Source organism: Ostrinia nubilalis, chromosome 28, assembly GCF_963855985.1.
Source record: "Ostrinia nubilalis chromosome 28, ilOstNubi1.1, whole genome shotgun sequence".
Classification (NCBI taxonomy): Eukaryota; Metazoa; Arthropoda; class Insecta; order Lepidoptera; family Crambidae; genus Ostrinia; species Ostrinia nubilalis.
This window is the reverse complement of record NC_087115.1, coordinates 3,350,087-3,373,116: the sequence shown is the minus strand read 5'-3', so window position 1 is coordinate 3,373,116 and position 23,030 is coordinate 3,350,087. Positions and strand designations below refer to the sequence as shown.

General features: G+C 40.4%; 2 protein-coding genes across 2 annotated transcripts in view; one reads left to right on the top strand and one right to left on the bottom strand.

The window, feature by feature from the left end:
- LOC135085479 (uncharacterized) overlaps positions 1–23,030 on the bottom strand; it is a 140,616-nt gene that overhangs the window by 42,097 nt on the left and 75,489 nt on the right. Inside the window, exon 2 of the mRNA XM_063980270.1 lies at positions 1,515–2,165. Within this exon, the coding sequence (XP_063836340.1) occupies positions 1,515–2,165 (651 nt within the window). The remainder of the gene's footprint in view (positions 1–1,514; positions 2,166–23,030) is intronic.
- LOC135085478 (uncharacterized) overlaps positions 17,193–23,030 on the top strand; it is a 78,369-nt gene continuing 72,531 nt past the window's right edge. Inside the window, exon 1 of the mRNA XM_063980269.1 lies at positions 17,193–17,368. The gene's annotated coding sequence lies outside the window, so the exon portion shown is untranslated. The remainder of the gene's footprint in view (positions 17,369–23,030) is intronic.

Genomic DNA, 23,030 nt, shown 5'->3' with positions numbered 1-23,030 from the left:
TTATTTATTTATTAACACCAACAAGACATACACCATTTTAGACAATATTATACATGCTTATATAATAGGTTAAGTGATATGATATGAGAACAAATCAAGCAGCCAAATCTTTTACAAGACTCTTCCGGTGATTAAATAATGAAAAAGCACATACATTCATCATTTGCTATGAATATGCATTCTGCGCCAATAGCAACTGGCAATTTGCTACTAGCTTTCCGCCCGCGGCTTCGCCCGCGTGGAATTTTGTCTGTCACAGAAAAACTTTATCGCGCGCGTCCCTGTTTCAAAAAATGGGATAAAAACTATCCTATGTCCTTTCCCGGGACTCAAACTACCTATCTCTATGTCAAATTTCATCAAAATCGGTTCAGTGGTTTAGGCGTGAAAGCGAGACAGACAGACCGACAGACAGACAGAGTTACTTTAGCATTTATAATATTAGTATAGAAGTATAGATGATAAAAAAGACTCGAGCAGAAATGAAACATACTCTCGTATGTTTCATTTTCAGTCTAGGATGGTACATATCTGCCCTGTAATTGCCTATTCACTCTCGCCTTGAAAAGGCCCGGATTATAGTGTTCAGGAAAGACAGCAGCAGGCAGCGAGTTCCAGTCCCTAGCTGTTCGCATTATAAAAGAGTCATCGAATCGCTTAGTGCGAGTTTACGCTTATTTATGTTATAAAAATTGCTCATCTCTACCGGCGCAAAGTATACATACGTATTATTTACTATTAAGACGACGTTCACGATTCGATTAATACTACAACGGAAGCACCGATAACTCTGAATAATTATAATGCCCTTCTGTCATGATAAAGGTCAGGATGTCGTGAGAAGGTCTTCGCAAACGTTCTAACTAAACGTTATCGTAATAGTTTAGCAACGAATCTTTATGAAGGTGGAGTACCTACGTACTCTACCCAATGATTTGTATGTATAAGTGTAAACTTAATCGAAGAAAAAATTACCGTGTTGAAGAAACTGAGGTCTAACATTCGGTGGTTTTGTTACATGAAAACCCATAAAATTAATACAATTTGGGAAATTCAAAATCAGTGCAGTACTTATTAATGACCTACTGAGAGACAGTTCAATCTTTGATCGTGTTGGTTTTCTATACTAATATTAGAAAGAGGAAAGATTTGATTGGTTTTATAAAATAGCCAGTTCCTTAGTGTTTCCAATAGAGTAGATAGGACCACTTACCCTCTTCCCATGGATTTCATGGGAATAAACTAAAACTTAGGGATAAATATGGCAATACCCCAACCCATCTGCCTAGCATGGGAAGTGTAGGCCAAATGCTCATTTGGCTCTAAATAGTCTTACAGCCATGAAGGTGCATGAATGCCTCCAAGCCACGAGTAAACAGGTATCTTATGGGTAAGATCGCTACACCATAGATCATATTATTACCTGGAGACAGTGGAGACTAAATAACCTGATGATGATGATAAGCAGGTTCCTACTAAACCAGAAGAATATTAAAAAATTAAATACTACTCACCACTAGGAGGAGGCACGGTCGGAGGCGGCGGGACTTCTTTCGGCACCGCCGGTTCGTCCATTCCCATCAACGCTACATCCTCTGTCCTCATCGGCACCCCAACATCATCCGGCCTTGGGAACCCCACATCATCCGGCCTTGGGAACCCCACATTATCCGGCCTTGGGAAACCCACATCCTTATGGACTTCTTTATATTCAGAGGGTTTCTCATCAGGAGTCTGCTCTCTGCTCTTATAGTTCATCAAATTGGAGAAAGAGCTGAAGACAGCGCTAGCAACTTGGGGTAAGACCGTTGGCAGTTGCGAGAAATTCTGCGCTATATCTGCCGTGATGCTTTGCGTTTCTACTGGTTTCTCTGGTTCGTTCAGGTTTATTTCTTCCAGGTTTTCCTCTGTCGCTTGCAAATCCACTTGGGGGTCTTCTTTTAGTGTGCTGTTTATAGGAGCGCTGACATATCTCGTGCCTTGCAGCCTAGCGAAGTATTCGTTAACGTCAAAATCGTCGTCAGACTTGGAGGCTTTTGACACTGTTGACGTTCTGTCATTCTGGTTCGGGGTGGGGGGAGGGGGGTTGCCGACATTGGGAGAGTCCCTAGGAGCGGTGGGGTCGGATTCAGCCAGGGCAATGCTCTGGAACCCGCTGTGCTGGTCTGGAACAAAAAGGAAGAATAGGTTAGAAAACCTTTAGTCATCGATGCGCGACTGGGCTACTATGCTAGAGGACGCGGGTTCGATCCCCGAACGGTACAAATATTAATGAGCATAAAGATGTCTTTCTATAGGTCTGCTGAAAGTCTGAAAACGCAAGACTTCGTGATGGAAATTATTTGTGGAGGAACATGTCCAGCAGTGGAGGTTTTTAAGTAGAAAAGGGGGTATTTTAAATATAATAATGGCATATTGTTTATGCTGTTAGGATCGGCTGCTTTCATTATCTGGATGTAAGTAAGTACCGCTTCGCTTGGCTCAGTGTAAAATGTCCAAGCGCATTTCTTTGCTACTTAATTACAAAAATACTTCCGATTTTGCTTCACAAACCGTTTCGTGAATGCGTTAAGATAATGACGTTGGATAAATAGCCATGTTTACACGCATACAAGTAATTATAAAGTCGAATTGGGCCTCAGTTACGCAATGCAAGATGATTATCTGACATCTTTATAGTTGTGCCGGTTTCTCCCTGATGTACTTATATCTTAAATCGGTGATGAGAAGAGACGGGTTTCATAACACATTATTTGATGGTGTTTCTTTAGAAAATATACTATGAGAGAAATGAATCGTTCGTTTCTACAAAGACCGGTCCTGCGCCGCCCGCATCCAGGCACCTCCCGCGACCTTCACCAGATCGTCGGTCCACCTAGTGGGAGCGGGAGGCCAACACTACTTCTTCCGGCTTGTCAAAAGAAATGCATGTGACTTCTTAATTGACCAATTGACTTGTTTTTTATGGCATGAAAAAAATTGATGTTAGCCAGCCTAGACAAGGGGCGCTTTTTGATCGCTGCGAAAATCAAAATCACGAAGCGAAAAATCGACGAAACGAAATCCTTTCGAAATTACAATAGTGACTGAGTTTCTTGAGCTGCTTCTTCTCAGCACTGGCCCATTTATTGTCCCGAAGCAGTAGAAGGGTTTTATTTTTTCTTTATTTGTTTAGACTAATAAATAGTTCTTACAAATCGTCATTTTGCTCTTAAGGAGCCTCTACATCTCATAATCTTTTTACCCTACCAGCGCTTCGAGACTGACATTTGGCAAGTGCTGAGAAGAGGCGCCGCAACAAACTCAGTCACCACTGTCTGCCGGTTAATATAAATAAATAATAACATAATACTGGGACGTGTAAAAGTGCTTTTTAAAAGCCTACATAAGAGTTTCTTTTATTACTATTGTCACGCTTCTTTGCCACTTATCTAGGGGGTATATGTAGATAACGTATTCTCGGTATTATCAACCCAATAGAGCGGTGTTATCAAATGCAAAATACCAATAACCAAACCAAAACCAACATATTTCGCAAGCCCTGTTGACAAACCGAGTTTATCGTGGCACACTTAAACTTACTACAAGTGACCATCTTCGGGCGCGCCGGTTGAGTAATGCAAAACGTTAACATTAGTTAATACCTTTTAAGGTTGGAGATTACTGATTGGGACTGCGGACTTGCGAGTAGGTGGATTTTTTTAACTTAGCTTAATTAGTTTGGACTCATGGACTGCAGTACTTAGCAATTTGTATTGCCCAAATTACTAATAGTTCCATTAGCCCCTCGCGTTAAGCTAAATAAGATTGTGTTACGAGTGGGCTCACCATAATAGTCGAGCGGCGGTGGGATTCGAACCCGCGTTCCTCGGATCTCGAGTCGGCCACTCCGACCCCTTCACCTTCACCGTTCGGCTGTCGTGGCTTTGATGCGCAAGCGTAGCTTACACCTGGACAAACACATCCTAAGCCCACAAGATGTAAAACATATCGCCCCCCAAAAGATACTGCACTTCCTAATGGATGCAGTACTCGGAGGCGAACTGTAAGGAAAACAGTGGCGATCACAATATATCGGTACCGGTCGCAGTGTTACTGGGACTTTATGGAACCAGAATAGCCGCTGAACACAAAAATAATATCATTCATTAGTTTCCCCAAACCCTAAATTGCCACTGGCAGTGGGTAGAGCAGATAGCTCGTAGAGCTGATAGCCGTTGGAGCAGAAAAGTTCTTGAGTATTATTGACCACGACAATGTAGACAGGCCTCCCACTAGACACGAGGAGAACCGACGACCTGCTCAAGGTCGCGGGAAGTATCTGGATGCGGGTAGCTCAGGACCGGTCGTTGTGAAGATCCTTGGGGAAGGCCTTTGTCCAGCAATGGACGTCCTTTGGCTGAAATTAATGAACGAACGAAACCCTAAATTATTCTTTAGAATTACTAAGCTACCTTCTGAGTTCTGACCAGTTTTCACCCAAATAACGTCCACTGCTGGACAAAGGTTTGCCCTAAAGTTTTCCACAACGACCGGACCGGTCCTACGCTGCCCGCGTCCAGACACTTCCCGCGACCATCACTAAATCGTCAGTCCATTCTGTTTTCGAAGTGGCCCCTCTGGTTTTCCACTAGATGCAACATAGTTGCACTTGCACTATCAGTGATAACATCAAATATAGTTCATAGCGTGGTAAATCACCGGCTGGCTTGTAATTAATTTAAGTTTATGTATAGGGATCATGCTACAGGCTAAACTGGTACAGTCTTGTACAACCATGTTGAATCTAAACTTTAAAATTTATGGTCAAAAGTGTCAAAACTCGACTCTACCTCTAGCTAGATTATTTTTATGAGCTGTCAAAATTTGATTCTCCATTTTGATTGTGTCATATAAAGTAGTAATTTATGACATTTTGCCAATAGAAATGTCTGGTAATTTCAACTAAACCTATTATAGTTAAAGTTATGCTACGCTACGTTGCCTTTTTCTTAAAAAAATCTTAATTTTTGGCGAATAAACTTAAAAAAAGCGCTTCTACAGTTCTGAGTTTTACTTATTTATTTATTTATTTATTTACTTACCTATAAGACATATCTTTTACACGAGATTAAAATAAATAAATAGGCAAAAAAAATGCCCATGGATCACTCAATAGATCCCAAAATATGCCTACTGATCGCTAAGTTAAATTTTTCAAGGATAAAAACAACAGGTTGTCACCAACAAAGGGTTGTCATTATGTGCCCGACTGTACTTCAGACGTAGAAAGTGGTACAGTCAATCTCGACACACAGCCACTTCCTGGGCACTAATGACTGGCTGCGCCAGAATCATAACCTGCCCTAGACCAGTGGCTCCCAAACTTCAAAAAAAATTGCAAAATTGTGCCTAATACTGAGCAGTGGACGTCATGTGGCTGAATGACGATGATGATGATGAAGATGAGCCATTGAGTTCCGGTAGACCCGGTGGAGCAATGTCGAAGAAGAAGAAGAAGCGACTGTAGGCCAAATCCTCCATTTGCCTGTGATAAATGTAGTGTCATGCTCCGAGTTTTGAGCTGGTCGTTTTGGAAATCCCGATAGCCGATTTGAAGCCACGATAGCCGAACGGTGAAGGGGTCGAACTGGCCGACTCGTGATCCGGGGAACGTGGGTACGGTCCCCGCCGCCGCTCGACTATTGTGGTGAGCTTACTCGTGATACGAGCATATTTAGCTTAGTACGAGGGACTAACGGGACAAACTTGACCTTCATTGGTTGAGTTTTTATGGCGGTCAAGCTGTAGATCCTGGCTACACAGGAGTTGCAGCGGTGGGAACGAGAGGTGGGAATAGCTAGCGGTTGCAAGTCCCGGTACTAAGGAGTGTTACTGAATTCCCGGTACCAGGTCTAAGCCAGTACCGGGAAAACCGGGAAATTCGGGAATTTCGGTACCCACGTGAATGGTTATTATTTATTAAAAACAAATTACCTAATTTGTACGTAATTTTAATAAAAATGTAAATAGGTTAACAAAAATATTAAACTTTTTCTGTTCAGTTCAATTGGTTTGTTACCTTAATAATAAATCAGTCCAAACAGTTACACAACACGACAAAACTAGTTATAAATGCCTATTAAAAATCATAACCGCCATATTCATAAAAAGCAACAATCGTTTAATCAACCTATTTTAGTTAAAATATGTTTTCTCACTTTCTATCAATGTCAAATACTGGCAGCGACAAGAGTTAGAGTAGGCGCACACCGTTGATTTTTAGTTGGCCGATAGTTGTGCCCGATTTTAATTTGTATGAAGAATCGGCCAAATCGAATCGGCGCGGCGTAGTGTGCGGGTGTGCGCACTCCCATACATGCCCATACTGATCAACTGCCGGACTAAACTATCGGCCGACGAAAAACAACGGTGTGCGCCTACTCTTAGGGACAAAACATAAATTAACTAAATTAGGTTTATAAAAAAACACGCTGTTGAAAGAAATAATAAGTAGTATCTAAGGCCCAGTTTTTTGATTCATAGTTAAAATAACTAATTGTTAAATTTTGCTACTAATGGTTAAATATTAACAAAATGTTAACGAATAGTTAAAAAATGTACTAAAAGTCAAGCTAACCGTTGTTCGAAAAACATTTTTTTCTGATATTTAACCACTTGTCATTTGACATCTGTCAAACTTAACTATTGGTTATTTTAACTACGAATCAAAAAACCGGGCCTAAGTACAATCAGATAAAACAATCAGTCTTAAAAGGATAGTAGGTAATGAATTAGGAACATTATTAATATTTTTTCATTTGTTGATAGTGTGTACGTAAAAAGATGATGGCATCTAGTCAAAAAATTGTTATTAAAAATAAATTATTGAAGTCCCGAAAGTACCGAAAGTCCCGGGAATTGCATCGTCAGTACCGGAACTAGATAAAGGATTAGATTATCGGGAATTCCCGGGAAAAATGAGTACCGGGATTTCCCGGGAGCAAACCCTAGAATAGTCCCGTAACGGGAGTATTAGTAATTTGTGTAATAACAAATTACTAATAATCTTTATTTAAAAAAAAATCCTTGGGGAAGATCTTTGTCTAGCAGTGGACATATTTTAAACGGGAGAAGCAAGGTTCATTTTTGCAAATAGAACCTCAAGATCCCATACGTTTTAATAGTAGGTGACAATGTGAAGATGTAAAAGTTATGCAACCACTGCCCTTAACGTGGGTGGTAGATAGGCGAGTTGTCTTTGGAAAAACTGCAACAAATTGAGCTAACTCCAGTTTAATTGAGCACCTTAAAGAGCGTTTTCACACTAAGTTGGTACGTTCGACCGATCCGACTCCGTCAAAATACGGATCTAGAAAACTACTGTAGAAATCGAATGACGGATTCAGGACTTATTCTACCACCACACTTTCCTATCACTGCAACTCCTGTATAGATCTACAGCTTGACCGCCAATAACCCAACCAGTGAAGGTCAAGTTTGTCCCGGGGGAAAGTTAAACTGTCATTGGACTCGCAACGAAATTAATCAGAAGAACATAGGAGTTCGAAGTTAGGGTTTGACTTCCCTCCAGTGCAAAGCAAGACAGGAGACAAAACAAAGGTTTTACCTTTAAGGAAAGATATACACCACGGCCTCCCCAACCCGTCTGGCCAGCGTGGGGAGTGTAGGCCAAATCCTCCATTTGCCTCTGGTGAATTAGAGGGTCGTGCTCCTGCAGTGGAGACTAAATGACCTGATGATGATGATGATGATATACCACGGACAGTAAGTAACAATTATAGAGTTAGTTCTTGGTCTGTCACACGCATAATTCTATGACTGAGTTGGTACATCAGTTGCGATCATCATCATCATCATTTCAGCAATGGACGTCCTATGCTAGGACTGCTGAACATAGGCCTCCCCCAATGCTTTCCACATCGCACGGTTGGTAACGGCCTGCATCCAGCGCCTTGCTACCTTTTTCAGGTCGTCGGTCCACCTTGTGGGTGGACGTCTGCGTTTTCCGGTACGTAGCCTCCACTCCAGAACCTTGCTGCCCCATCGGCCGTCAGTTCTGCGTACTATGTGCCCTGCCCATTGCCACTTGAGCTTGCTAATCCGTCGGGATATGTAAGTGACTTTAGTTCGTTTACGGATCTCGTCATTTTTGATTTGATCTCGTAAAGAAACACCGAGAATAGCCCTTTCCATAGCACGCTGTGCAACTTTGAGCTTTTTTATGAGGCCTATGGTGAGAGGATATTATTATGTTTCGGAGCCGTATGTCATCACTGGTAACATACGACACAGTTGCGATATGCGTCCACTCGTCGGTATCGTACGCAACGGACGCATCGTACAAAACGGATAAATGTTTCACAGTGCGTCCACTGTACCGGCAGCGTACGGATTACCGTGTACTAAATCTTATCATCACCAACCCATAGTTTGTGCAAAGAACAAGCCCTAAGGCGCGCTGTTGACACTGTAAGTGTGAGTAATGAGCAATTACCCCAGAATGCTGTAAATTGGGTAAATACACCTATTAGTAGAGCGACACACCTAGAGAACATTCTGAAACTGGGTTGCTATGTAAAATGTTGAAGCGATAGCCTATAGTATAGGCCCTATACTATAGACTGGCCGACTCGTGATCCGAGGAACGCGGGTCCGATCCCCGCCGCTCGACTATTGCGGTGAACCCACTCGTAATACAAGCATATTTAGCTTACCACAAGGGGTTAACGGGATTGCTAATATTCTTTAAAAAAAAACATACAAAATGAAAGCCGAAAGGCGAAAATAGGCTAATGGTGTTCAAATTCAAATTCTTTATTAATATGTAGGCCCTTTTACTCGATTGACCGACGACCTCGAGAAGATTGCTGGTAGTGCCTGGATGAAAACAGCGGGAGATCCTACTTGTGGCGATCCTGCGATTAAACTTGCGTCCAAGAGGGCTGAGTGTGAGTTACATCAAACGCGCTCACTAGTGACCTCTGCTGACCTGCTATGGACTGCCATGGACTGAAAGTCAAAGTCAAAGCTTTTATTTAGTACCTAAGCCCTTTACAGGGCGCTTATACACGTCCCAAATAGCTTGGCCTACCACCACTTCGGGACAACATATGGGCTAATGCTGAGTAGAAGTAGCGGAAGAAACTTACGCCCGTATCCACAAACGATGCTTGCTTAAGTGAAACAGCAAATAGAACGCACAGCGTTGAATAGAGCTCTGTGATTGGTTCGTGTCACCCTGTGCGTCCCCTCTGAGACCTGATAGTAATGTTTGTGAATACGGGCGTTAATCACTTTTATTGGAATCAGACTGTCGATTAGTGAGTCGGTACTCTGATCCGTCGACAAACGTGACAGTTGACTTCGAAATCGCTTCGCTCCGAATTTTTTGTACGCACAACCCGATCGAGCTAACTGCGCACCTCGCTGGAATGCGACTCTCCCTCGCACTCACCCGCACACCTCCCCGCGTTCACCCCGTACGTACCAGAGCGTCTGTGACGTCACGGCTGCCAGGTGCGCAGTTAACTCGACCGGGTTATTAATTCGCTTTCGAAGCCTGGTCCATAGGTTCATAGACCTCATGACTTACGCGACGCGCAGTCTGCGCTCGCGCCGGTAACATGCGTATTGGGATAATGCACCTTGTGTAGTTGGAGTAAGGTTGGTTTTTCAACGAAAATTTACGAAGCTACGTTTGATGTGCAGTCTAGTTAACATGCGATTACGAACTTTATTACGTCGATATCATGTTATTGTACCTTATGTAGTTGGATTTAAGTTGATTTTTCAACAAAATGGAAGTGTGATGTGCTATCGACATCAAGGCGCTGGTATAAAGCGTGTTAAAAGGATAATGCACCTCATTTAGTTGGAGTAAGGTTGAGTTTGCAACGAAAATGTGCTGTCTTTACATGCGTCTGCGCATTTTGTACAGTTGTAGAGCGAATTTGCAACGAAGTGTATAGTTAGATGTGCATGTTCCTTCATTTCAGCCAAATGACGTCCACTGCTGGACAAAGGCCTCCCCCAAGGATTTCCATAACGACCGGTCCTGCGCTGCCCGTATCCAGGCTCTTCCCGCGACCTTCACCAGATCGTCGGTCCACCTAGTGGGAGGACTTCTGCGTACACGTCTCAAAAACACCTCAGGCACTGATTGAGTTAAGCGCTAGACCTACAGTTATCACGTGCTATGCTATATTGGCATAACATTAGCAGGACTGGCACAATGCTACGTCCGCAAACCGGTGCGTCTTGAACTTAATTTGATCTGTATGCCCGTGACCGACTACCTTTTATGTACGGCGTGGTGCACATTTGCTATGTTTGCTAAGTCATACCATTCATAAGTAATACATTACATACTACCGCACCTAGCCGTGTGATTCCAGCAGAATGCAGAAAGGAACACCCCTAACTCTGGCGGTGGATGTCGTAAAAAAGTAACTAAAGAACGAATATGCGAACATCAGGCCTATCTTTTCTTAAAGGTTTTAAACCTTTGTTTGTCACCTGTCATCCGCTTTGCAATGGAGGGAAGTCGAACCTTATTTCGAACTCCTCCTATGTTCTTCTGATTAATTTCGTTGCGGGTCCAATGACAGTTTAACTTTCCCCCGGGACAAACTTGACCTTCATTGGTTGGGTTTTTGTGGCGGTCAAGCTGTAGATCCTGGCTACACAGGAGTTGCAGTGGTGGGAACGAGAGGTGGGAATAGTCCCGTGAACATCAGGCCTACTGCCTCAACCCATCTGGCCAGCGTAGGGAGTGTAGGCCAGGGATGTTATGGATATGAAGTTTCGGTTATGGATACTATTACGGATATTATAATAATATTATAACGGGTTCGGTTACGGATAGTAAATAATTTCAGATTATCCGAAAGTTTCGGATAATTTCGGTTACGGATATTAGAATTTTAAAAAGGTAAAATTCAGATAGCAATAAAGAGAAATAGCCACTTGACTTAATGTACTATGACGATATCTACGATGAAGGTAAAACAGGTGGGTATATCAGAATGGTGCCAGGGGATGCCAGATAAGTTACAAATATTAAGATTTAGACTCCGCCTTTATCTGAAACTATCCGAAACTTTTGAATCGGTTACGGTTACGGATATTTTTTTATTTCGGATATCTGATAGTTTCGGTTACGGTTATAACATCCTTGGTGTAGGCCAAATCCTCCATTTGCGTGTGGTAATTAGAGAAAGCGTGGTCTTACAGAAAAGTAGAGTTGAGCCAATGATACTAAATTTCGAACTCCTCCTATCTTCTTCTGATTAAATTTTTTGCAGGTTCCAAGACAGTAAGCAATCCTTTACTACTCAACCTTTACTGGTTGGGTTTCATTGGAGGCCAAGCTGTAGATCCTGGCTATACAGGAGTTGCAATACTTGCAGTGGTGGAAAAAGAGATGTGAGATTTTTCCTGATACAACAGATGGTCAGTACATTAAAAAGTGTGGCACGGAATTCTGCCAGTGTGCGTTCGTTTCAGCCAAATGACGTCTGCTGCTGGACAAAGGCCTCCCCGCATCCAGGCACTTCCCGCGACCTTCACCAGATCATCGGTCCACCTTGTGGGTAGCCTGCCCACACGTCTTCCGGCTCGTGGTCGCCACTCGAGAACTTTTCTGCCCCAGTGGCCATCAGCTCTACGAGTTATGTGCCCCGCCCACTGCCACTTGATTTTAGCGATTCTGCGGGCTATGTCAGTCACTTTGGTCCTCCTCCAAGCATGCAAATCCAAAGCGGCAAGTGTGAAACGCTCTTTAATCCGCGCTTTACTTTAATTTAACGTGTACAACCAGATTAATAATCCGGCCTTCTCATTAAGGATGTATGTGACGGTCATGGCCAATACATTTTATATCATAAAATAAATACAACGAGCGACCGTAAAACGAGTTTGGTTGGGTTTTGGAGTTTTTATATCTTTTTCTTTACGATCCATTTATTTAAGCTTTTGTACGTCATCTGTGATCCGCTTTGCACTGGATTGAAGTAGATCATTGATTTCGAACTCCTATCTTCTACTGATTAATTTCGTTGCGGGGGCCAATGACAGTTTAAATTTTCCTAGAGATTTGGCCTTCACTGGTTAGGTTATTGGCGGTCAAGCTGTAGATCCTGGCTACACAGGAGTTGCAGCGGTGGGAACGAGAGGTGAAATAAGTCCCAAAATTAATGGGTATTCTGAACTTATTATTAACTTATTAGTTATTAGATAGAGATACAGATGGGGGACTTAAGGGACAGCTGTGCGAACATCAGGCCTCTACAAATATGTAGTTTGGGCAGCGTGGGGAGTGTAGGAAAATTCTCTATTTGTGTCTGGCTTAGGGAGGGTCTTGCTCCTGCAGTGGAGACTAAATGACCTGATGACGATAAATGCTAATATATTTCAAACTTGCTTTAAAACCTAAAAAAACTACTGCCTTGGGTGCTTCGAACCCTTAAGTAATTAAGGGTACATTGATGAAACGGTGATGACTCACAGCGTAAAAACACTTAAATTTCGACAGATTTACCAATGTCTCCGTAGCTCAGTGGCCAGAACATTCACCCGGCACGCGAAAGGTCGTGGGTTCACGTCCCACCTAAGGCAAACGATTTCTTCAAGGTTTAAAATTAGTTCGGTGACAAAAATATAACTCGAAGAAACACTTGATGACATGACTAAACAAGGCCTAATACCAACCAAACCAAGCATAAAATTTTGCCCCCTCTGGGAATCGAACCTGGGACCTTTAGTTCTGAGATAATTAAATCAACAATCAAATAGAACTACTCGCAAACAAAGGGTTTTTACCACGAACAAGCGTGATTTCACGCATATTCACTAGCGGATGTCGGCGAAGAAAAAGCGATTAACGACAAACGTGTGATTGTGAATTACCGGGGCTTACTCATCAAAATCCGTCCAGTAGTTTTTGCGTGAAGTAACAAAACACCTCTCCATTCTAACTACTTTCGCGTATACAGTCAGCGTCAAATAGTTCGTGACACCCAAAGTGGCCAAAAAGTTGACAACACAACACAACCGTTTTGCGAACTTTTGGCTACTTTGGATGTCACTAACTATGTATGACGCTGACTGGTCTGTAATATGTTAGTCAAATTCAAAAATTTTATTCAGTACATAGGCCCTTTCCAGGGCACTTATACACGTCCCAAATATACACTCGACATCAAATAAATCGCACCTCCCGCGACAAGCACTTATCAAACGTTTGCATCCCCATTTCCCACCAACATTGGTACCATTTGAAAGCCTAGTTCTAAACTTCATTTCATTAAAGGAAAGTTTTTTACCCCAAAAATGTGTCTTTACAAGGATCCAGAGTCACTTCTTCAAAAAATAGGTAGTTACGCTATAGCCATTTTTTATGACTATAAAACTGTTAAGTTGGGATTAATCGCTATCCATCTGTTAAAGAGGACACGTGAGATCTTTATTTGGTTTTATAACCATAAAAATTGGTCTAATTGATCCCAGAGGTGAGCCCAAAGTGAGGTCTATTTTCAAGTCACATTTATGGTATATGTTAATCATTTATTTAGAAATGAAATGTATTTTTCTTTAAGTATATTTATTGGGCTTTCAAATAACACTAATATTGTTGGGGTACCATGATTGTGTCAGAAGAAAATCTTTAAAGTTCGCGTCGCGGAAGGTGCGGTTTATTTAATGTTGAGTATATGTATTATGACGCTGACTGGTCAAATTCAAATATTTTATTCAGTACATAGGCACTTTCCAGGGCACTTATACACGTCCCAAATATACTATAGCTTGCCCTACCACCACTTCGGGACAACATATGGGCGGGTGCTGAGAAGAAGTGGCGGAAGAAACTCAGTCACCTTTGTCAGCCTCTTTTTCAATAAAATACAGTAATTTAAGTAAGTAGATCTTTCTTTATGAAGTATTTGAAAATTTTAGTACCTTCATAGTCAGATCCGGGTACCCGGGTTCCCACTTTCATCAAAGAATTCATCAAAATTCTCTAAAAATTCCAGAGAAGGATTTTTGGAATTTTAATTTTCCGTTGAGTTTAGTACCGACGACAGCACGTCTAGTTTGTGTGCTTATGAACAAAATAAAAAAACACATTACATAATAGATCACGCAAAATACGTCATTCAACACACAATTCAGGAATGCGGGATTCGAACCTAGCACAACTGGTTTCCTACCACGGCCACCGGCGGACTGCCGAAACACGAAATTGCATAAACCACTATTAGTTGTTGCACAAATGTTTTGTTTACTATTATAATGTGAGCGGACAATAGAGAGAGATAGACGACCGTTGGAGAGAGAAAGGCGGATCGGATTTGTAGTACGCACGGTTGGGTTCATGCGGGACGGCGCCAAGAGGTATCTAGCCGAATTTATTCCCAATCTGACTACTGTGTACTAATCTAGTCTAATAGTATAAAAAAAAGTTTGTAAATTAATCTCTGGAAGTTACCAACTGAATCAATTTTTAATTCTGTTAATTGTGAAAAAACTACAATTACCTATTTTGTAACTTATTGAAAAAGAGGCTGACAAACAGTGACAAAGTTTCTTCCGCTGTTTCTTTCGAAAATTAACCCACATGTTGTCCCAAAGCGATCGTAGAGTAATTTTAAAAAGTTAGGATGGGTTATTTTAAGTCAATTTATTGAAAATTCAAATCCATTGCATGATTTTTTTTAAGTATATCATGGAGGATGGAACTGAGGAAATGCCGTTTACGTAGTTTCTGGTCTTTTATCACTGTCACTCTTGCTGGCATCTACCATTGTGTGAGAGGGATGGAATCATTAGAAACTTTGGCGAACGTTTATTCGGGAGAAGCTTCACAGTTGCGAAAATATTTACGAATACTGCCTTAAGTTTAATGTCATGTATATTTCCAACAATTTCCGTTATGTAATACATCGTGTTGGATAGCAATTTGACGTCGAATGATAAAACAATGGTACGTGACTTTTGACCACCTTTAGAATTACTTATGTGATAAATGATGATGAATGGGATTTAATTATGAAACTACCACAATGGACAGAGATGAAACATAACAATATGAAATGATTATCAAATTAATTAAGTGGTAAGACGAGACTAATCCTACCTCTCTTTCCCACCACTGCAACTCGTCTACAGTCAGGATTTACAGCTCGGCCTCCAATGAAACCCAACCGGGTATAGGATATCCCTTTTACTTACTGTTAATTTAATCAAATGAATGTAGGCGAAGTTCGAAATATAACATCGAATTAACTCCGTTGCAAAGGGAAGACAGATAACTAAAAAGGTATTATACCTTTTATTTAGGAATGAGATACATTAACCACGGACAAAGAAACACGGACACGGTAAGTAAAGACTTTCACGGACTAGCACGGGACGTCCCACACACAAGGTGGACCGACGACATCATAAAGGTAGCAGGAAGGCGCTGGACGCAGGCCGCTACCAACCGGGCAACATGGAAAGCATTGGGGGAGGCCTATGTTCAGCAGTGGACGTCCTATGGCTGAAATAATGATGATAATGAAGTGAAGTAAGACTCCCTTGACTAATATTGGGCTTACTTTTTAGGTCGCACATAAACTGATGATGATGTAATTGAAAATCAAATGTGATGTGTAAATTTATTACCAGACTAGGTTGTTATTAAGTTGCAGCTAATCTATGAATCAAGTTGGCTATTTGGAACTAGACAAAACTTTATCATTATGACATCGCTATGATATCTTAAGGAAACAATAGGAAAAGCTTGCTCATCACAGGAAATGGTGATAAACTGCTCAGATATGTACAAGGTTTTGGTACAAGATTCAATTTGTAAAAGGGATTTGTGTTACTATTAAAAAACTCAAATTATTTTTGATTTTGTTAACTTATTTTCATATCCAAATCCTCTCAAACCTTCGCGTCTAGTAGATTAGTTTTTATAGATTTATCAATCCATATAGTCAGCAGATATTATCATGATTTATTTATTTATTGGAAATATTATTTAATTCCAATTTATTTATTCCAAATAAATTGGAAAATAAGGCAAATTTAATGCCAAAAGGCATGATTGTGTTGTTTTTGTTTGTATGTGCTTACTGTCCAGCAGTGGACGTCATTTGGCTGAAACGAACGAACGAATGAACTGTGTCAATAAAGTCTTATTCTATTCTATTACAATCCCTTGGAGGCTGCTTCTTTCTTTGAAGGCTAAATGCATGATGCGAGAGCGACTCTACCATTTAATTGTTTTTCTATTTTTATAAAGTAAATAAAAAAACAATAGTGATATCTGTACACAAGACTACAATCGCATGATAACACTGAGGCTGAGAACACATTAAATATTAGAGATCGCTTCAGCGAAGCGATTTCGGAATTATAACTGTCACGAATTTTACTTTTTCTGCGCTGTAATTTCATGAATTACGCCAAACGGATGCGCGTAAGATTAAAGACAACGGAGCGGCGACATCAAACGAACTAGCTATCAGTTTTGTAGTTACAGTTAACGCGAATGTAATCTTTGCTCAGTTATTTACTTACGATTTTGAATCACTAAACTTACTTGTTAAATTGCACAACTAGGAAACAGAAAAATAACTGGTTTTGGAATAAAATTGACAAAATATGACGAAGGGAGAAAAAATTAAGTACCCTAAAGTTACAGCCTAAGAATTACGCTTTTTCAAATGTAATTTTCATTGCAATCAATAAATTTTTGAATCCACATAAGAATTCAAGCCTTTGCTTAGTTGAAATCAATAATTTGACTATCATCACAGGTCAACTAGCCTAAGATTATAAGAGGGCTAATTTGTGTCAATATACAGAGCTCGACAGATTCTTCATCTCAATACACTTCCAAATTGAAATTAATAATAAGAAAAACATTTGCAAAACTCACCAAAACACATCGACACTTTCATTTCATTTGTTATCTTATCCAAAAGCCATCGAAACTTCGACTTTCATTTTGTTATCTTATTGCAAAGGTGTAAAAGCTTTCTTGACTTACTGACCTAATCCCGAACTTACTCAACAGGAAACGTTTTCCCAAGTTTTAAAGATAAAAAAATACTCAACCGGAAAATGATAGCGAAAAATAAGAATTACTCACAGTGGCATAACGCCGTCCGCCATTGAGCGGTGTAAAAGACAGGTGCGCGAGCGCAAGCCTCAGTACGCGTTCAGAATTCAGAGCGAGCGCACGTCGGTTCTCGCTCCCACCGCGCCAAGTATCGCGATTTTTTTCCCGTGCCAAGTGATTGGATAATATTTTTTTGTGTTTACACACCGTTGCTTAAGAGTGTCGTGCTGTGATTTACATAATTGGAAGCTCAAAGTAAGTTTCGTGAGCTTTAAAAAGAGCAGGTTTAAAGTCACCTTTGTATTGAAGGAAAAATCCGCTCAGGACACTTATCGCGTTAAAGAAATGTGTTTTTTAAAGGTATAAGTTGTTAAAACCTCGTTGGGGACTTGAAATAAGTTGGTAATTCAAGACTTAATGGTATAAGTTCACGCGTTTTATGTTGCGCTTTGGTGATGTGATTTTAAAAAGATGCAGTAAGGGACTCTACTTTTGATTTGATTTAATAGAGATAGGAAAATAAATTCTAATTCATTCTAATCGAATAATCACAAAAAGTAAATAAAAAGCTTTCGCGAGATTGAACGTCGTTGTTTTCGTCTCTAAATATTTTAGCATCCGATTGCATTAATACTAGAGATGGGCCGACTAGTCGCCGACTAGTCGGGAAAGCCGACTATTCGGCATCATTTGTAGTCGGCCGACTAGTGACGACTATTCGGCAAAATCTGCCGATTTTAATCGGCGCATTACAAAATTAAATATGTGAATGAAATAAAACTCTTAATCACCAAGATGATTACGAGGTAGACCAAGGGCGTTTATCTAAGCCATTTTTGACTGCAAAAAATCAGTAAAAAGTGGTGTCACCTGATTTAAAATTTTGGCAATCAGTCTAAATTCATGCAAAGTTAAGATTAGTTCAAATTACCAGGAAATCATCAAAAATGTGTAAAGTTTATGTAATTTGTCAATATAAAAATTGTGACACTTTTCTTCGGGGAAAAAATGCATGGAAATGCTGCGGGAAAGTGGTAGATTATGTGGAGCTTCTCTCATCGGAAGGATGAGGAATACCCACATAAATAACCCCTGAGCTCCGTCGATCGCCTTAGTGTGAAGAACTATGGGAATCCGGACAAAGCGATCAACTATCACAGTCTGTGCCAGCAATAAAATTGGCGGGCCCTACCTATCCGACGGTGGTGGCAGTCCGTGCTATGCAGGCGGGGGTACCCCCACACCCCCAGCTCGCTGACCATCACCGTGGAGGGTGGAGAGGAATCAATGGGCCCAGGATGCGTGTCGCGATAAGCGAAATTTTGCCCATACATTTTGACGTCGATAAGTAAGTATAATACTATAATAACACGGTGCGCATCCTAGCCTAGCATGAGGCGATCATATTGTAAACTCCTCTGACCCCTCCGCCGTCGAAAATTATGACATCTACCTTAGGTACTGTTAGGTGATTGTAATGTTGCTTTTTATTTTTTCTCATATTAAAGATATTTCATTTCTCAAGAAGTTATATTTATCTCTCTAGAAATCTAGATATTCTTATTTCTTTGAGAAATCTAGATATTTCTTCTTTCTTCGGACAAGTAGGTATTAGAATGATCGGCATTGCAGACTAGTCGGCCGACTAATCGGCAATTTGAAAACCGATTAGTCGGCTAGTCGGTTAGTCGGCAAAGACCATAGTCGGCCCATCACTAATTAATACGTTGTTTTTGTGTTTTAAATTACATTTTAATATCAGATTTCATCGATATTGATTCGAAATACCAAATGATGTTTGTTGTTTTATCACAACACAGATTTTTCCTCTCTGGCTGAGTTTATTGACTCTATCATTTGATTAATACAACCAATAAGTTCCAACTGAAAATAAAAATATTAAACTGAGAAGCTTAACACAAAAAAAAAACTTGAATTTTCTAAAACACAATATTTAAATACACAAACCAAGTCTATTAAAATAATGGTTATTTACATTGTTATTACAATTTTTCTGGCGTTAAGGTCGCCTCTAGATTCCCACCTTAGACAGTTCGATTTTTTCAAGTTATTTTAAAAATGGTTATATTGTGTATGAAACCATTCTTGTAGTTATAAATCAAAGTTCTCTATGCAGTGATTAAGCATTTTCTTGACTGGTTCTCTCCATAGAACATATCTGTCAGTGGCGGATTTACGATTAGAGTATTTTTTTAAAATTATTTAAACAATGTTTCAACAGTATACCATTTGCAAGTATAATTTTCATTAAAAAATCCATCATTAAGCAACCAAAACCGAAGGCAACTATTTGTTCTTTTGTAAGAACAGTAACAAATCGTAATATTTACAACAAATCGTAAAATATTTCAACACTACCGGAAATATACGAGAAGTGAATAAAATATTTTATTCACATATTACGATATTTCCGCCAAATAGTATGTTGAATTGAGTTATTATGAATGTTTCAAATTATTCAAAAAATAATTTTAACTAACTACTTACACGTCACTCGGCGGACTAAGGGAAGGTCGTGATGCTTTGATCTCGCTAAGCACACCGTTGATTTTTCGTCGGCCGATAGTTTAGTCGGGCAGTTGATCAGTATGGGCATGTATGGGAGTGCGCACACTACGCCGATTCGATTTGGCCGATTCTTCATACAATTTAAAATCAGGCACAACTATTGGCCAACTAAAAATCAACGGTGTGCGCCTACTCTAAAAGTAACACAAAAGCCAATTATTTTAGGTAAATAAATAGGCTTTTTTACAGTGCTATTACCTACAATGACCTACATGTCCTTTTATCTTCAGTATAACTTAACCCTATCACTGCTTCGGGACAATAAGTGGGCCTTTCTTTAGAGGATCTTAAGCCTCTCCAATCCCCAACCCAGCGTGGGTAGTGTAAGCCAAATCCTCCATTTGCCTCACCTGATGATGATAGGAGATGTAACCTAGAAAGAGGTCATTCAGCAGAAAAAGTAATGGGCATAGTTCAAAAGTTTTTGTACACCTAGGTATGTATAAGCGCAGGACCGGTCTTATGGAAATCCTTGGGGGAGGCCTTGGTCCAGCAGTAGACGTCATTTGGCTAAAACGAACGATAAGCTCAAGTGGCAGTGGGCCGGCAGGACCGAAACTTGTAGCGTAAGATGCCCGACTGCTCGATGGACTGACGATCTTAATAATTAGCTGGATGAAATCAGCATAGGCTTACGTAAAGCATTGAACACTCTTGAACCCTAGACCTAAACGAGAGTTCAACTTTAAATACACCGGCGTTGTCGACAGTAATAAAACATAATAGCTCAAACTAACAACGCATACATAATTATCATAATTCTAATGTCACACTACGACACAAGTGTCAATGTCACACGTTGTTTATGTCAAGAATAATGATTATGAATGAATTGTAAATCGATAAAAATAATCGCTTGTTTATTGCGTTTACTCTCCAACCCGTCTGGCCAGCGTGGGGTGTTTTTTTATGCATAACAAGGCAGTTATTTGACCACAATCGCACCTGATGTTAAGTGGGATGCAGTCTAGGATGGTAGTGTAGGCCAAATCCTCCATTTGCCTCTGGTACATTAGATATTGCAGGTGCACCAGACATACGAAATACTTTTTCGTTAAATATTGTTCATAAAAACATTCGGACCATTAAACCAGAAATTGAAATGCCTAAAAATACGAACTGATTAAATTCAATACATATTTTTATAATGATTGTCAATTATGTTGCCATTTAAAAAACCAAGAAAACGAAAGTTAAATTAGACAATTTATGACAACAAAGAACTTAACTGAATATTATTATAATAATGGACCCGCAATTTTCTATTGAGGTCAAGGTGTGCTATTTCCACACACAAACCGATTTTGTTTGTATTGTACGATAATTGACAAATATTTTGTGTGGTAAATAATGTGTCTGGTTTATTTATATATTTAAAGACGTGGAAAGTCAGCGCTTTAGTCTTGAAATCAATCATCGTCAGGTCATTTAGTCTCCACTGCAGGAGCACGACCCTCTAATGTACCAGAGGCAAATGGAGGATTTAGCCTACACTCCCCACGCTGGCCAGACGGGTTGGGGAGGCCTAATGTTCGCATATTTGTCCCTCAATCGCGTTTTAGGACATCCATAGAAAGAATGGGGATGGTCCCATTCTACTCTGCCAAAACTACACGGCTATGTACCTTTAAATAACCTTATCCTTACTTAATAAATACTCATCGAGGCACTTTATAGTATCCTTTTAACTTCAGTATACGGGACTATCCCCACCTCTCGTTCCCACCGCTGCAACTCCTGTGTAGCCAGGATCTACAGCTTGACCACCAAAACCAACCAGTGAAGGTCAAGTTTGTCCCGGGGGAAAGTTAAACTGTCATTGGACCCGCAACGAAACTACCTTCGGTATATGAATGAACACAAAAAAGCTCAACTATGTGTATAAACCTCTTTCCTATGTCTGACAACAACATTGCAGTTCCCAAGAAATCTTCCCGGAAAATCTTTCGCGCACAAAACGCACTATTCTGCCCACAATTCCAGGATATGCCACATCACGTACTGATCAACCACAATAGACGTAAAATCCGTACCATCACACATTTCCATTGCAAAACAGCGTCTATTCCAGCTGCATAAGATTCCAATATTTAGCTTGATAAGCCGTTGTGTGCAGTGACGTAGCTAGCTAGGCAGGGGGCAGTGCCCCGGGGCCCTCAAGCTCAGGGGGCCCTCGAATCCTTACCAGAAGAAATTCGAAAGTTATACCTAGGGAATTCCCCTTAATTCTCGTGGGGGGTAGTGTTGTCAATTTGTCGTATAGCGATCTGTGCGTTTTATTGTGAAGAGAAGAGAAGATAACGATTCAAAAATTGAATGCTGTATCAGGAGTAAGTAAGCCAAAGTCAATAAACTTAATAAATCCGTTCGGATTTCAATCACTGTTCAGTGATTGATAAAAAAATTGATAAATAGCAGTGGGACCCCATTTTTTTATTTGCCCCAGGGCCCTTGGTGCCTAGCTACGCCACTGGTCGTGTGTATGGACAGTTTGCGTCATGTAAACCATGCTCGGACATGGCTAGAATATACAATTAAGACAGTATAATGTCAAGGACAGATCGTCGCTTTCCGGGAGCACTAAACTGTGGTATACTCGTTTTTTCTGGTTACTATTATAATGTGGGAAAGGCAAGTTTTTTTTTGAACAGAAGGATTGTCTAGCCGCCCCACGATAAAATCTTATCGTGGTATTATACGAAATTTAAAACACAGAAAGCTCATTTTATTTTTTCAAGCTTTCAAAAAGCACTTCTACACGTCCCTGTATTAACCCTACCACTGCTTCGGCACAATAAATGGGCTAGTGCTGAGAAGAAGCAGCGAAAGAAACTCAGTCACTATTGTCAGCCTCTTTTTCAAGGGTTTACAGTATTTTATAATGAGATGAAGGGCTCATTGTCTAAGACGTAAAAATGCTTTATAAGGGATCTAGGATAAGGACATTTTTTGGCCCCAAAATTAAATTAGGTAGTTGGTTGGTTAGAAGAAGATAAGCCCGCTCAAGTCAATAATCTTAATTCAGAATTCTGGGCTCTACAAAATCTATGGAAGAGTCGCGTTTTTTAACAGCTTCTCTTCTTCATCGGAAGAAATGGGGAATGAAACTATGAAGAAGAAACGAAACGTGTGAAAATTGATCACGACTGACAGACTGCGGGCGAGTCCGCGGGTATATGCTGTCTATAACTATTCAAAAATTAAAGAATTTATTGAGATAATGTAAAACACTTTTTTCTATTACTTAACAGCACAATGACGAAAGAGGGTCAGAATTTTCAACCTGTTTGGAAACACAATTTCACTTTCCGTCACTTCCTAGCGCTCG